The 16379-nt window shown below is 46.7% G+C and overlaps 1 protein-coding gene across 2 annotated transcripts in view; it reads left to right on the top strand.

Annotated features, from left to right (window-relative positions):
• Positions 1 to 2633: 2633 nt before the first annotated feature.
• LOC141105239 (scaffold attachment factor B2-like) overlaps positions 2634 to 16379 on the top strand; it is a 140517-nt gene continuing 126771 nt past the window's right edge. The window contains exon 1 of one of the 2 annotated variants that reach the window (XM_073595136.1): positions 2634 to 2906. In XM_073595136.1, the coding sequence (XP_073451237.1) occupies positions 2664 to 2906 (243 nt within the window). In that variant the 5' untranslated portion in view covers positions 2634 to 2663. The remainder of the gene's footprint in view (positions 2907 to 16379) is intronic. The other variant, XM_073595129.1, reaches the window with a different exon arrangement.

Below are 16379 nucleotides of genomic sequence, written 5' to 3'. Positions count from 1 at the left end.
AATTTATATTTTGCCAGAAGTTGCAGGAAAATTATTATTTTTTTTGCACAAAGTTGTCACTAAATGAAGAGAAGCGGCAGAATGTATTTTTGGGTGTAATTCTACATATAACCATGCCATGTGTGAGCAATATATCATTTGGTGACAACTTTGTGTAATTTTTTTTGTTGTCATTTTTCAATCACTTGTGACAAAAAAAATAAAATACTCAATGGGCTCAACATGCCTCTCAGCAATTTCCTTGGGGTGTCTACTTTCCAAAATGGGGTCATTTGGGGGAGGGGTTTGTACTGCCCTGCCATTTTAGCACCTCAAGAAATGAGATAGGCAGTCATAAACTAAAAGCTGCGTAAATTCCAGAAAATGTACCCTAGTTTGTAGACGCTATAACTTTTGCACATACCAATAAATATACGCTTATTGACATTTTCTTACCAAAGACATGTGGCTGAATACATTTTGGCCTAAATGTATGACTAAACTTGAGTTTATTAAATTTTTTTATAACAAAAAGTAGAAAATATCATTTTTTTTTCAAAATTCCGTTTATATCGCAAAAAATAAAAATCGCAGAGGCAATCAAATACCATCAAAAGAAAGCTCTATTTGTGGGAAAAAAAGGACGCAAATTTTGTTTGGGTACAACATTGCATGACCGCGCAATTACCAGTTAAAGCAGCGCAGTGCCAGATTGTAAAACGTCCTCCGGTCATTGAACTGCCAAATCCACCGGGGCTGAAGTGGTTAAACCATCAGTAATTGGAGATTTTAACGAACTGCTGTTTTGGCACAACACCGGCAACTGAATACAGTCCGGTGCACAATGTTAGGAGCTGAGATTGTTACTCTGCTCCAATACTAGCCAAGAAACTGGCTGCCTCCGAGGTGACGACAACTTTGTCCTTGTTAGCCACTGTGCTGTCAAAACGGCTAAATCTTCCTGCACTGGAACTGTATTCGGTTGCTGGTGTTGTGTCCAAACAGCAGTTTGTCAAAATCTCCAATTACTGATAGTTTAAATAAACCGGAAAAGACGTGGTTGGAGTTTCTGATGAGTTGTCTAATTTGACAGAACACCAAGTTTGTAGTGGCTAATCTGCTGACAGCCCTAAAGCAGAATTAAACCCTATTATCCTTTAGAGGAAGCTGCTTCTGTTTAATCTGCAACTGCCATGATGCCCAGCCATTTGATGGTTTGGTTGAGGACACAAGCAAATGTGACAGTTAGCTATCCCGGCATTCCAGGAATGTAACTGCTTTTGAAACCGTTAAATTGCTAGGTTTAGTTCTGCTTCATGATTTACAGCTTTTCAGGGGCTTTGGGCTTCAGCAAAATAGAAGCCTCTGGCAACAAGAAACAGGAACAATGCTGGAGGCAGATTACAGCACACACTCATTTTGGCAGTATAATTATAAATGTGGAATATATGTTCCTTGCTAAAGAACATTATTTTTTATCACGTTATTATAGAGGAAATACAGCTTTAACCTATCAGAAAAAAAAAAATGTGAAAAATATATTGAATCGGCAATTGCTGTTACATACCTCCCAACTTTTTGAGATGGGAATGAGGGACACCTATCAGCAAAAGTATGTAGGCATAGGACACACCTCTGGCCACGCCCCCTTAAAGGAGAATCGTACAAAAAAAATCAAGATTGGTTAAAGCGGAGTTCCACACAAAAATGGAACTTCCGCTTTTCGGAACCCTCCCCCCCTCCGGTGTCACATTTGGCACCTTTCAGGGGGGTGGGGGGTGCAGATATCTGTCAAAGACAGGTATTTGCACCCACTTCCGGCATAGACTCCCATGCTTCTTCCTGTCCCGACCGCGCTGTCTGCTGGGAACACACAGCTCCCAGCAGAGAGCGGGGACCACTAGGGACGCGCAGCGCGACTCGCGCATGCGCAGTAGGGAACCGGGAAGTGAAGCCGCAACGCTTCACTTCCTGAATCCCTCACCTAGGATGGCGGCGGCAGCTGCCGAGAACCGAGCGGGTTCTCGGCGTCCCCTGCCGACATTGCTGGACCCCGGGACAGGTAAGTGGCAATGTATTAAAAGTCAGCAGCTGCAGTATTTGTAGCTGCTGGCTTTTAATAATTTTTTTTTTTTTTTGGCAGTGTGGGTGAACCCCCGCTTTAAACCCACAAGTGCTTTTTTTTTTTTTTACCACTACTATTCCTTTATAGTGGCTTTTGGAATTTACAAATGCAACACTTTAGAAATAATATGGAAAGGTTTAGTGCTGGAAAATACTTTTTGATAGATAAAAAGTGCATTTTATATGCAACTATAAAGATCAGGGATCCAAAAGAGGAGGAATGAGGGACATTGCTCCAAATCAGGGACAGTTGGAAGCTATGCTGTTATAATGGCACATTTACTCTACAACGACCCAGTCGATGGAAACTGGGCGTTACTTAAGCCGAACAGCAAACACACCTTGAAAAACATAAGTTTACAACGGGCGTTTACCACACAACCTTCATTTACGAAAACACCGCCGTTTACGGCGCATTAATAGTAATATATGGCTGAAAATGAAGTCTAACCATCGCGGAAGGCGGAGCACTATAGCCGCTGCTTACAATGTCCACAAATCATTTCCGGTGGGACATGCGGGTTGATGCACTTCCGGTGCAATCACTGCGCAGGCGTGGCATGCGCATTGTCTTCGTTCTAGTCCCTCGTAGTGGGTGCCGCGATAAGACGTTGTTGATAAGGAAGCGTCGACCGTTGTGTCTGGGTATCATGGCAGAGCTCACCGCGGACTCGGGCGTTGTCCCCGACGTTGAAACTAAGAAGTTGAGCGAGCTGCGGGTTATCGACCTGAAGGCCGAGCTGAAGAGGCGGAATTTGGATATCGGCGGGAACAAGAGTGCCCTCATGGAGAGGCTGAGAAAGGTGAGGGTGTGGATAGAGGGACGTGCTTGCATCGGTGGCCGCGTGGTGTGCAGGGACCATGAAAGCTGCTTGTTCCTCATTAGGAGACCGAGTTTACCATGCTGCTTATTCAGCCATGTTCTAAAGATGTGCGTCGCTTATGACCTGTTATTAAAGGGGAACTTACCAAGCCTGGACCAGGTGTGTGTAGCATCCAATTAGCTTCTAGCTTTCATTTTGCAGAGCAGCATTTCACCCTTTCTGGCCTAGGCAAGAATGTCACACTGGTGCTCACCGGATTCCTCACATGTACCGCAGGGCTTTGAGATGTCTGCCCATGTGTGGACCATGCCCGCCCCCATTTACCGTTTTTTTTGTTGTCTAATTTTATTGAATACAGTAAAACCTTGGATTGCGAGCATAATTCTTTCTGGAAGCATGCTTGTAATCCAAAACTCTTGTATATCAAAGCGAATTTCCCCAAGAAATAATGGAAACTCAAGTGATTAGTTCCACAACCATTTATTCATAAGTCCTTCAGTTTATAGTCCATATAAAAAATTTATAGCAATATGACCAGGTTGTGTGACCATAAAATGTCCATTCACATATGGAAGCCTCCACAAGGGGATTAGAAACCAAATCCATCATAGTAGTATAAAGGAGAGGTGCCTCTAAGTGTAGTAATTACATTTAAAGGCTTTGTAAACCTTTTTATTTTTTAAAAATAACAAACATTTACCTCCACTGTGCAGCTTGTTTTGCAGTGTGGCCCCCAAACATGTCTGGCTCCTCCCAGCATCAGTTAACCCCCTAGGAGAAGCGCTCTTCCGGGAGTTACCTTGCGGGCGAGTCCATCATTCGCGTCCATAGACACGAATGCTAGGACTCAGCCCTGGCGCTCGTGTCATTGGACTTCATTGACCGCAGCGGGAGCCAATAGATGTGCTGCTATCAATTTATCCAATCTAGAGCCAGGACCCGTGGAGAGAGGGCGAGCGCGTCTCCGCCGACCGAATGAAGGGGCTCGGGTAAGTAAAACAGGGGGCTGGATGGCCAGTTACTGCCAGGTGTTTTTTCACCTTAAAGTGGAGTTCCACCCACTTTTACAACTCTTCATCATCTCTCACTAAACTGTGCACTGTAAACAAATTGGATATTTTTTAATTTTTTTTCTCAGCACCTACTGTATATCTGCTGTATTCATTTTTCACTTCCTCCTCCCTGGCCGCGACCCATCGCATCATTTCCTGTTTGCAATGCCTTCTGGGAAGGGGTGGCAACTTCCTCTGAAACTGCCGTTGCTATGGAAACCTGACCTTAAACCTATTACACTACTTGTGCTGCACTGAGCATGTGCGAGATCTGCAAGGATGAGATCCAGGAAGAAATACAGTCTGGCTTCAGATGCCCACACTTAAGATGGCCACGGCCTGCTGGAAGTGTATAAAATAACAAACTACTGCTATAACCTAACAAAACAGACCTTAGTTTACTGACTAACTTTACTAGAATACATTAAGCTTGTGTATTATAGGGGTATTTTTATTTAAAAATTATAATTTCGGCCGGAACACCACTATAGAATAGAATGCCTTAAGGTGAAAAAACACGAGGGTTTACATACAACCCCTTTAATGAAGGTACAACATTTAACAACTCACATGATTGATGATTAAAAGAGACACAAGTATGCAGGTATCCAGGGTAAAACGGTCCACAGACCATCCTCCGCACCTCCGGCTCTCACCAGAGCAGTAAAGAACTTTATGTAGGAGTCAGAATAGTTAACAAACAAGCCACTAAATGCATAACTGCTCCTGAATATCTCTAATGTGTTTTAAAGATTAGATCCTGTCTGATAGTACATGGAGGAGCAATAGGCTCTGACAAAAGTATATAGTATAAAAAATGTAGCATACAGCAACAAACAAGTGTAAGGAGAAAGGGGTATGTGAAAGACAAAGGAAGTAGATAGGGGGTGGGAGGGTACCCATCGCCATCATCGGCCTCATTGTGAACACTAGCCTAAGTGCGAGTCATATACCGACACTCCTGAGAGCTACAAAAAACACTTTGCATACCAGATTATTAAAGATGGTGGGGGCAAAATTAAAGGTGACTGAAGCTTCTCTTAAACTACAGCTGTGGCCAAAAGTTTTGTGAGTGACATATTTTCATGAAGTCTACTGCCTTAGTATTTTTAGATCTGTTTGTCAGATATTACTATGGTATACTGAAGTGTAATTGCAAGTATTTCGTAAGTGTCAAAGGCTTTTATTGACAAATAAAAGCCTTGCAGTGTTGCGCCTTATTTTTTCAAGACCTCTTAAATTCGCCCTGACATGCTGTCAATCAACTTCTGGGCCACATCCTGACTGATGGCAGCCCATTTTTTTTTTTTTTTTGTTTTTAACTCTTTATATTGAAAGAGGTACATGACAATGACAGTTATCAAATGCGCTCAACATGAGCGAACAAAACAGTGCAGTACATCTTGCAGTGCAAAAATTTAAATGTCTTTACAAGTACACTGCATTTCTCAGCATATTGATCCCGATACACATGTTATAGAAAACGCCATAGAAACACTAAAGTACAATAGCTATTTCTCAAATCTTTTAGTGATATAGTTACATATTGGTTACAGTAAGGGCAGAAGAACACCAAGCATCCCACACTTTATTATACTTGGGCAACCCCTGTGTTCAAATATTAGTTTTTCATAGGGTAATACCTGATTCATTAACCGAAGCCATGTATGTATGGATGGAGGTATGGGCTGGATCCACTTAAGTGCTACAGCTTTACGGGCCATAAATAATGTCTCCAGTAACATGGTCCTAATATATGTCTTGGCCATTGCTCCTCATCAAGGACCCCCAGCAGACGCACCAGTGGGGTACATGGAACAGGAATTGATAAGACCACAGACAACATCTGTCACCTGTTGCCAGTATCTCAATATAACTGGACAGAGCCACATAACATGCATGGACATGTGCACCTAGTGCAGGCAGAGGTAGGTATACGGTGCATTGCGTGCAGTCTGACCGGGGCCAGGTATGTTTAATGTAGCATATAAAGGTGGATTAATTTATTGTTGACTGCGGGAGATAGATGGGCGGAGCATGCGTCCTCCCATTCCTCATCAGACAAATCTGGGACAAGTTGTTGCCACTTGATGCGCACCTCCAGTGGAGCCCCACTAGTGGCAGAGAGTAAATGTAGAAACAGAGTTGAAATGTAGAAACAGAGTTGAAAAGTCCCCTAGGGTCCTGAGATCGAAGCACTCCTATCAGTTGGTTTTCAGAGAAGTCAGTGTTACGAATACAAAATTTAGTATGTAGCACATGTCGAAGTTGTAAATGCCTATAAAAGGAAGATTGGGGCAATTCATATTTCCTTTGCAAGCCCACAAATGAAGTCAATACATTTCCATCATAGATGTTGTCCAGAGAAACCATTCCCCGCGCTCTCAGAATCCAGTGTCCACAAATTGCTTTAAATGGGGGAACATATATGATGATGATGATACAAGATTTTGCGCTAACCGTTTACGCAGAGCTTTACAATATTCAACGGAGACAATTCAGTTATAATACAATACAAGAGGATTAAGATGGCCCTGCTCAGAAAACCTTACAATCTAATAGCGTGGGGCAGGTGGTATAAAAGGTTGTAACTGTGCTGAGCTTATGGAAGTGGTAAGAAGATTAGTTGGAGATGTGATAGGCTTTCCTGAAGATTTCAGTTTTCAGGGATCGCCTGAAGGTAGCAAGAGTAGGAGATGGCCAGAAAGGTTGAGGTAGCAAGTTCCAGAGGATGGGAGAGACTCTGGAGAAATCCTGGAGACAAGCATGGGAGGAGGAGACAAGAGAGCTTGAGAGTAGGAGGTTTTGAGAAGAGCGGAGAGGATGATTCGGGTGATATTTGGAGACAAAATTGGTGATGTAGCTTGGGGCAGAATTGTGAATGGCTTTGTATGTTGTGGTTAGTATTTTGAATTTAATTTGCTTGGTGATTGGGAGCCAGTGGATTGGCGGAGAGGGTTGGCACACTGAGAGGTTGGTAAGGTGTATAAGTCTGGTAGCAGCATTCATGATAGACTGAAGAGGGGATAGCCTATGGAGAGGCAGGCCAATGAGAAGGGAGTTGCAATAGTTAAGACGATAACAAGGGAGTGAATGTGGAGCTTGGTGGTTTCATTTTGTTAAAAAGGAGCAAATTTTAGAGATGTTACGGAGGTAAATTCTACAAATTTTTTACGATTGGACTTAAAGGGTGAAATGACAAGTCAGAATCTAGGGTTACACCTAGTACCCTGGCGTGAGAGGAGGGAGCGATAGTTGCATTGTTGATTTTGATGGAAAAGTCATGGAGAGGGGCATGGGGGGGTAGTAATAGCTTGGTTTTAGAGAGATTTAGTTTAAGGAAGTGGTGCGACATTGTGCCAGTGGTAGTGCCTCATTAGTACCCTGAAAATTTGTAATTTTCTTGGTCTCCCTCCACACCGTATGGGCCAATGTCAGTATCGGTATATGTCTTTCCTCCATTGCGGCCATAGGTGCCTCCAGTGCTATCAACAGATGTTTGTTTTTCTTTCTTTTTTTTTTTTTTTTTTTTTTTTAGGACATAGGCGAGATATGACTCCACCACCGCCGGAGTAGCTGGTCCCAACCAGTCTGTCAGATGGTGTAGCTGCCCTGCCAAATAATAATAGTGTAAGTTAGGCAATGCCATGCCAGCATCAGCCTTAGGGTGCTGCAGAGTGGAGAATTTAAGTTTCCGCCTATGGGTGGCCCAAATAAAGGTGATAAGTAGCGTGTCCAGGGTTTTTAAAAAAAAAAAATGATTTAGTTACTGAGGTAGGCACATGAGAAGTCACGTACAGACACTTGGGCAGAAGGATCATTTTAATGAGATTAATCCTGCCTGCCGCAGACAGGGGAAGTTTGGCCCAGACAGTAAGTTTAGCTTTAATCATGGTAACCAGAGAGTCCAGATTCACTTAGGAAGCCTCTGAAGGAGACAGGGTAATAATAATTTCCAAATATTTAAATGAGGTCACTACCTTAAGAGGGCATGGAGGATCACTGCATGGAAGGGCCTGTGAGGAAAAGGGCATCAGGGCTGACTTCTGCCAGTTAATTTTAAGGTCTGAATACTTGTCAAATTTTGTCTGATTTGCACTGCTATTCCCAGTGCGGCAGAGGTATCCTGCATGTATAAAATGTCATCTGCGTATAGTCCTATAGTGTCTACTCTCTCATCCTTAGTGATGCCTTTTTAAAGAGAGGAGACTGACGAAATCTGAGTGGCAGCATCTCAACAGCGACTGCAAACAGCGGAGACAGAGGGCACCCCTGCCTGGTACCTCTTCGAAGCCGTATAGATGGGGATAGGAGACCGTTGACTAAAAGGTTAGACGTGGGATCCCTATAAAGTATATTGACCCATTGTTGGAATTTAGTGCCAATGCCAAATGAGCGCAACACAGCCATAAGAAAGGGCCATTCTGTTGAATCAATCAATGGCTTTCGCGGTGTCTAGCGAAGCCAGCGCCCAAGACTCAGGCAGAAATTTCTAAGTTGAGCTATTAGTTGTGTCCTACGTATGTTAATGTGTCCTACTGCATGAATTATACGAAGAATGCCTGCATTGAGACGTTTGGCCAGAATCTTTGTTAATATTTTATAGTCAATATTCAATAAAGAAATTGTGTGTCATATCGGCCGGATCCTTCTCAGGTTTAGGAATAAGGACCACTGTGGCAGAGTACATAGATGGTGGCAGTCTCCCCTCTTGAAACTCTGTAGAATAGACCTGTCCCAGAACCAGGCAAGAGTGTCCAGGTATCTACAATATATTTCCAAGGGTAGACAATCGGGACCCAAGGCCTTTCCCTTAGCCATAGACGCTACTGTCTCCTTGACCTCATCTTCCGTGATATCTGCATCTAAATCCTCCCCCTGTTCCTGAGTTAATGTAGGGAATATCAAATCGGAAAGGTATGCCTCAATGTCTTGACTGGTAAATGTAAGGGTAGAGTCATACATACTTATATAGAAGTCGTGAAAGCAAGTATATCTCGAGCCAAACGGGCCTCCGTACCGCCAGGATGTGTTATTTTATTCACTACAGAGCTACCCGACTGCTGTTGAGCCATATGGGCTAGTAACTGACTGGACTGGTTCCCGCTAGGGCTGCAACTAACGATTATTTTCATAATTAGTTGGACGATTATTGTTTCGATTAATTGGATAATAACCTTAAAAAAAGTGTGGTGTATAATTTAGTTAATATGTAAAGTTAACCACTTAAGAATTAGCCTCGTTTTGAGATTTTGGTCTTTACAAGTTTAAAATACTTTTTCCCCTAATCGTCTTTCAGGACAGCCACCTGAGAGCTTGGCTCCTCCCTTCTGTTTGGAAACACCTGCGCCAGCTTGTATAAATTTCCTCCTCCCCTGCTGGCTCCTCAGTTATTTGTGTTTCCTCCAGTGGGGAGACACCATAGGAACCAGCCAGGAGAGCCAGAGGAGGCTCAGGCAAACATGTCCTGAAAGAGGAGTGGGGACTCCTAGGACAGACCAGAGAGGTTGGTGTACAGAGCAGCCTGGTGAGGCAAAGCCCTGTGAGCAGCAGTTACACTAACCTGGTCAGGAAAGTCGTTTTTCTGATTGCCACCCCCGCATCCCTGAGTGCAGGTCGAGGTCGGGGGGGCGGCCTTTTCAAACGCTGAGTGCAGTGAAGCGGAGCGCAGCTCCTGCAGTCTCATACCCCCAGCAGCATGTGAAAAAACAAACATGCCGGGTATTGGGATTGCACGGCCTGTGGCGGGTGACGTCATATCCGGCCGAAAGGGGGCGGGCACTTCCGGGTTCGCGGCTTCCGGTTCCGGGCCAAGAACGCTGAAAAGGAGCCAGGCATGGGCTGGAGAGGAGCCAGACAAGCTGTAGAGACAGCACAGGCTCCGGATGTGACACGAGGATGGCGGATGCAGAGGACCTAGACCGCACTGCTCCAGCAGAGACCAGCTCCAGCCATGTGAAGGTAAGGGGAACCTAGGGTGGAGCTCCCCTGGCCTGTACCACCACCGCCCCCCCCATCAATTTAGGGCTAAGGAAAAGGGGGGAGTAGGTTAAAGGACCCTCATGTGTCAGAGGGTGGTTTCATAGGGCCCCTGGTGAGGCAAGCCCGAATGAAGTGTTGCACTCCTGCAAATGTGCGGGGGAAGGGTACTGTGTATTAATGGTATGGGGTTTTTCCCATTTCCGTCTTTCAGGACAGCACCATAGAGAGACCTTGGCTCCTCCCCTTCTGAGGAAACACCGCCTTCAACTTAAAGCTTTAAACCTCACCGCTCTCCCCCGGCCCCTCAGTTCTGGTGTTTCCTCCGGTGGGGAGACATCGCAAGGAACCAGGGCCGCACAGCTAGGGAGGCTGAGGCTAATTGCAGGCTGACCAAAGGGGGCGCTCTCTCTCTGGCTCTCTCCTGCTCATTTTTTCTAAAGAAAGCTGCAGTCTAAGGGGCTAGGGTGGCTGAGTACCTTTTAGAAGACTGCACATCACGCTCCCCCAGCTTCTCTTAGTGAAGTTGTAAGCTGGGGGGGTCCGTTTTCTTTCTTGCCTAGCAGTGGCATAGGTGGAGGCACAGAAGACCGCCCTGCACTTGCAGCCAGCGTGGGAGCTCTGAGCGCTGGGTCGGAGGACGGGTGACGTCATTTCCGGCGGAGGTCGGTGTTTCCGTCTGACCCGTGACTTCCGGTTCCGGTCGCGGTGTTGAAAACGGACCGCGCGTTCGGCTGGTGCTGCCTCTGACTTGCTGTGGGGACAGTACACAGGGGCTTGGATCACCACTGCACTCTAAGGAGATGTCGGAAGCAGAGGCTTCAAGAACCGCTCCAGGAGAATCCTGCACCAGCCACTCTAAGGTAAGAGGAACCCTGGGGTGGTGTTCCCTTACCGCTTCCTGTAAAGCTCCACAGGTGTAGAACTCCCCCTGGTGGTGAAGGGGGGGAAAGGGTTGTGTCTGGGTCCCTGGTGATGGTTGGTCCCGGGAAGTGCACCCCTGGTGGCCCTCCGTGGTAGTGCTGGTGAAAGTTTGCTGATTGCTCCCTACTTTTAACTTGTTTTCCAGGGCAAAGCTACAGAGAAAAGCAAGTCGCCCCACAGTGCCAAGAAGAAATGCCCCTCATGTAAAATCACAATGGGGGAATCTTGGTCTAAACCCCTTTGCAGGGATTGTATAGAGGGGCTAGTAAGGGAGCAATCTGGAGAACAGTCTTCAGATTTAGCAGCATCCGTGAAAGAACTTTCCAATACGGTGCAGACTTTTAAGACATTATTTGCCAGTCTTCAGTTGCCACAGCCGCAGGTTGTTTCTCCACCAGCACAGCAGAGTGTTCCTCAGGCCTTAATGGATGCTCCCTCGGGAAGTGGAGAGAATCCAGGAGGTGCCAGATTCGAGGTTGAGGAAGAGCCTGATAGCGGGTCCTCAGATCCCCAGGGGGAATCAGAGGGAGAGGAGGCGGAAGGGGAATCCACAAGATCCTCTCGCTACAAGCTTTCCCTGGAGGAGGTGGAGGAGCTCCTAGGAGCCATTCATACCACCCTAGGAATCCAGGAGGAAAGGAAAAAACTTTCACTCCATGACCAGATGTACAAGGGACTAGGGGAACATAAAAGGAAGGTGTTCCCGGTCCATGAGGTCTTAGTTGACGCCATCAAAAAGGAGTGGCAAGACCCCGAAAGGAAGCCTTTCCTTTCAAAGGCACTTAAGCGTAGGTTCCCCTTTGCAGAAGAGGAGGCGCTGGTATGGAACAAATCGCCTAAGCTAGACGCAGCCTTTTCGCAGGTCTCCAGGCACACTGACCTGGCCTTTGAGGACATGGGGGCACTCCCAGATCCCATGGATAAGAGGATAGATTCCCTCCTGAAAAAATCCTGGGACTCTTCCATAGGGAACCTCAAACCTGCCATGGCGTCCACGGTGGTGGCACGAAACATGGAGTATTGGCTAACGCAAATTAAGGCGCATATAGAGGCGGGCACGCCTAAGGAAACAATCCTTTCGTCTTTTCCCATGCTCCTTAAAGGAATAGCTTACCTGGCAGATGCGTCAGCTGAATCGGTGCGTATGTCTGCAAGATCAGCCGCATTGTCCAATTCGGCAAGAAGAGCCCTATGGCTTAAAACATGGCAGGGAGATACCGCATCCAAGGTTAAGCTCTGCGGCATTCCTCTCACGGGGGACTTGCTTTTCGGGCCAGGTCTGGAAGCTGTATTGGATAGAACGGCTGACAGAAAAAAGGCATTTCCTTTTAAAAGAAAACCGGCAGAGACTAAAAGAAAGTCTCGGCCGTGGAAGAAGTTGGACCCCCCAAAATCTGATCAACAGAAAAAGGGGTGGGGACAAAAAGGGAAGGGGCGTGGGGGGGCTATTTTTCGCCCTCCTGAACAGCCCAAAAAGACAAAGTGACAGAATAAGGGTGGGAGGAAGACTGGGGGCCTTCCTGCCACAGTGGGAGATGATCACCTCCAACAATTTTATTTTGGAAGTCATAAGAAGAGGGTACAGGTTGGAGTTTGCAGAACCTCCACCATGCAGACTCCTCGTAACCACGCTTCCGAAATGTGCAGAGAGGTCAGCGGCTCTCCTTTCCTCCCTCCAGGAGTTGGAGGAACAGGAGGTGGTAGTTCGAGTGCCAGAAGGAGAGACGGGCAGAGGCTTTTACTCCCACATTTTTGTGGTGCGCAAACCCTCGGGGAAGTTCAGGCTCATCCTGAACCTGAAGCCTCTGAACGTCTCTCTCACCTACAGGAGGTTCCGAATGGACTCTATCTATTCGGTAAAGACACTTCTTCCTCCAAACTGCTTTATGGCATCGATAGACTTGAGGGATGCCTACCTGCACATTCCCATTGCAGATCAGTGTCAAAGGTTCCTCAGGCTGGCAATAAATACCAGAGAAGGGACCTTTCACTGGCAGTTCAGGGCCCTTCCCTTCGGACTATCCTCTTCCCCCCGCATCTTCACCAAAGTCATGGTAGAAGTCTTGGCTTTCCTACGGATCAGGGGCATTTCTGTGATCGCTTATTTAGACGATCTACTACTTTTTGCCCCTTCCGCGGAACAACTGTCGCTGGACCTGCAGTTGACAAGGAACATCTTAGAGGGTCTAGGTTGGCTCTTAAATCTGGAGAAGTCCAATCTGACTCCTTCGCAAAAAGTAATCTTTTTAGGTTACCTGTTGGACTCAACAAAACAAAAGGTCTTCCTGCCTATGGAGAAGATCCAGAAGGTAGACAGGGCAATGTCGTTACTCCAGGGCAGCCAACAAATATCAGTAAGAAAGGCTATGTCAGCCTTGGGGTTACTGACGGCAGCACTTCCAGCAGTCCAGTGGGCAGGACTACACTTTCGCCCCTTGCAACTATTTATCCTGAGCATTTGGGACCACAGTCAGGAATCTTTGGATTCCCTGATAACTGTACCGGACCAGGTCAAGAGATCCCTATGGTGGTGGCGGAAAGAAGCCAATCTCTCTCAGGGTCTGGAATGGGTTCTGCCGGTGTCCAGATGCGTCACGACCGATGCGAGTGGCATGGGTTGGGGGGCGCATATGGGGGACCGGGTGGCTCAGGGAGGCTGGCGGAAGGAGGACGCAGGAAGATCCTCCAACTGGAGGGAGCTGAAGGCAGTAGCCTTGGCACTCAAAACTTTTCAAAAGGAACTTCAGGGACAGCATGTGAGAGTCCGGTCGGACAACTCCTCAGCTGTAGCCTACATAAACAGGCAGGGGGGTACCAGGAGCAGACCTCTGTGGACCCTGGTAGAAAGCATTCTCAGATGGGCCGAATTAAACGTCCTATCCCTCTCGGCAGTGCATCTGAAAGGAGATCAAAATCTGGTGGCGGATTACCTCAGCAGGAAACGGCTGAGGGAAGGCGACTGGGTTCTGAATCAGGGGGTTTTCGAAGCAATATCCCAGAAGTGGGGGAGGCCATGCATAGACCTCTTTGCCTCGAGAGAAAACAGGAAGGTGCATCTCTTCTTCTCCCTAAACAGGTGGGATGGAGCTCTAGGGATAGACGCACTGGCTCAGAGTTGGGCTTTCGACAGGTGTTATGCCTTCCCCCCACCTGTACTAATCCCAGCCGTCCTAAGAAAATTCCAACTGGAAAACACAACTCTCATTCTTATTGCGCCACATTGGCCCAGGAGGCCTTGGTTCTCCATCCTGAGAAGTCTGGCAGCGGAACCCCCCTGGCTTTTGCCAGTTCAGGAGAATCTCCTTTCCCAGGGGCCAATCTGTTGTCCCCAGGTGGGGAGATGGAGCCTCGCGGCTTGGCTACTGAGGAAGATCTGTTGAAGAACAGAGGGTTCTCAGATAGCTTGGTAAAGACCCTCCTTAACTGCAGGAAAAAAGAAACCCAGGTCATCTACCAAAAAACATGGAGGCGCTTTAATAGCTGGTGTACAGAAACTTCTTTTGATACTCACAGCTCTATAGCGGTCTTAGAGTTCCTGCAGGCAGGGGCGGACAAGGGGTTAGCCCTTGGCACCCTGAAAGGGCAGGTTTCTGCTTTGAGTGTGTTTCTGGAGAAACAACTAGCCTCCGATCCTTGGGTCATTAGATTCTTTAAAGCATTGAGTAGGCAGAGACCTCTGAAGGTCCCCCCCTTCCCAATGTGGGATCTTTCCTTGGTCCTACAAGCACTTACAGGGGAACCCTTTGAGCCATTGGAGACGTGTACACTAAAATGGATTAGCCTCAAAACGGTGTTTTTGGTGGCAATCACTACAGCAAGAAGAGTAAGTGAACTCGAGGCCCTCTCCATTAGGGCCCCCTTTTTTCAGGTATTCCCGGACAGGGTAATTTTTAAGGCCGATCCGGCCTTCTTACCGAAAGTAGCCTCGGTTTTTCATAGAGGCCAGGAAATTGTTTTGCCCACCTTTTGTTTGAATCCTGTGAGGGAACAGGAACATAGGTTTCATAAACTAGATGTAAGAAGGTGTGTCCTGCAATACTTGGAGGATACAAAACCATTTAGAAAATCTGATTCCTTTTTTGTGTTATTTTCAGGAACCAGGAAGGGAGGCAAAGCCTCGAGGCGCACTTTAGCTAGGTGGCTAAGGTTAGCTATCAGTCAGGCTTATATATTTAGCGGGTTAGAAGCCCCTAAGGGTATCAGGGCACACTCCACAAGGGCAGTGGCGACCTCTCAGGCCGAGTGGGCTGGTGCGTCTCCGGAGCAGATCTGTAGAGCGGCAACGTGGTCTAGATTCGACACGTTCGTGAAACACTACAGATTGGACCTTCTGTCAGCAAAAGACCAGGCTTTTGGGCGTAAGGTTCTGCAGGCAGTAGTCCCACCCTAAGGTAAGGTGCTCGCTTATCCTCTCTATGGTGCTGTCCTGAAAGACGGAAATGGGAAAATCGGAGTTACTTACCGGTAACGTCCTTTTCCAGGAGTCTTTCAGGACAGCACAGTTACCCACCCTACTGTAGGGATATTCGTGATGGAGTTCATCGCAGAAGAACTTATTTAAGTTATTAATTATTTATTAATTATTAGTTATTATTATTTAAGTTATTATGACGTGTTCTTGTGTCTCCCCAGCTAACCGGAGGTCCTCTTGAAGAACTGAGGGGCCGGGGGAGAGCGGTGAGGTTTAAAGCTTTAAGTTGAAGGCGGTGTTTCCTCAGAAGGGGAGGAGCCAAGGTCTCTCTATGGTGCTGTCCTGAAAGACTCCTGGAAAAGGACGTTACCGGTAAGTAACTCCGATTTTTTGTCTTATGTCTTTTCAGAAAACAGAAAAAACCAGGGTCTCTCATGTTTCAAAAAAGAGGTGTCCTTCCTGTAAAGTTACCCTTAAAGATACCTGGGAAAAGGCATTATGCAAAGAGTGTATTAGTAAACTAGTACAAGAACACTCTTCAGAGCAGGGTGAGCTAGCGGCGTCAGTTAAGGAATTGTCTAATACCTTCGAATCCTTCAAAACCTTCTTTGAGGGTTTCCAAATGCCACAGCTTTTGACTGCTCCTCTGACAACACCATTACCAAAAACACAGGCAATACCCTCCACGAGTGCAGGCTCTTCAGTAGCCCCTAGGGAGGAGGTGGAGGAGGAGCCGGACAGTGCAACATCTGGCTCCCAAGAGTCTGAGGGGGAAGCCCTGGATGGGGATTCCAGGAAGCCATCCCGATATAAACTCTCTTTAGATGAGGTAGATCATCTATTAGGGGCCATCTATACCACGCTAGGTATACCAACAGAGAAAAAGACATTGTCACTGCATGATCAGATGTATGAGGGCCTGGGGGAACAGGAAAAGAAGAATTTTCCTGTTCATGAGGTCCTTATAGAGGCTATTAAGAAGGAATGGCAGGAACCTGAAAGGAAGCCATTTTTTTCTAAGGCCTTAAAAAGGCGATTTCCCTTCTCGGAGGACCCAGCATCAGTATGGAACAAGATTCCAAAACT

The sequence above is a fragment of the Aquarana catesbeiana genome, linkage group LG01 (genome assembly GCF_042186555.1).
Source record: "Aquarana catesbeiana isolate 2022-GZ linkage group LG01, ASM4218655v1, whole genome shotgun sequence".
Lineage (NCBI taxonomy): Eukaryota > Metazoa > Chordata > Amphibia > Anura > Ranidae > Aquarana > Aquarana catesbeiana.
The sequence above is the reverse complement of the archived record's forward strand: the minus strand, read 5'-3'. Positions and strand labels throughout refer to the sequence as shown.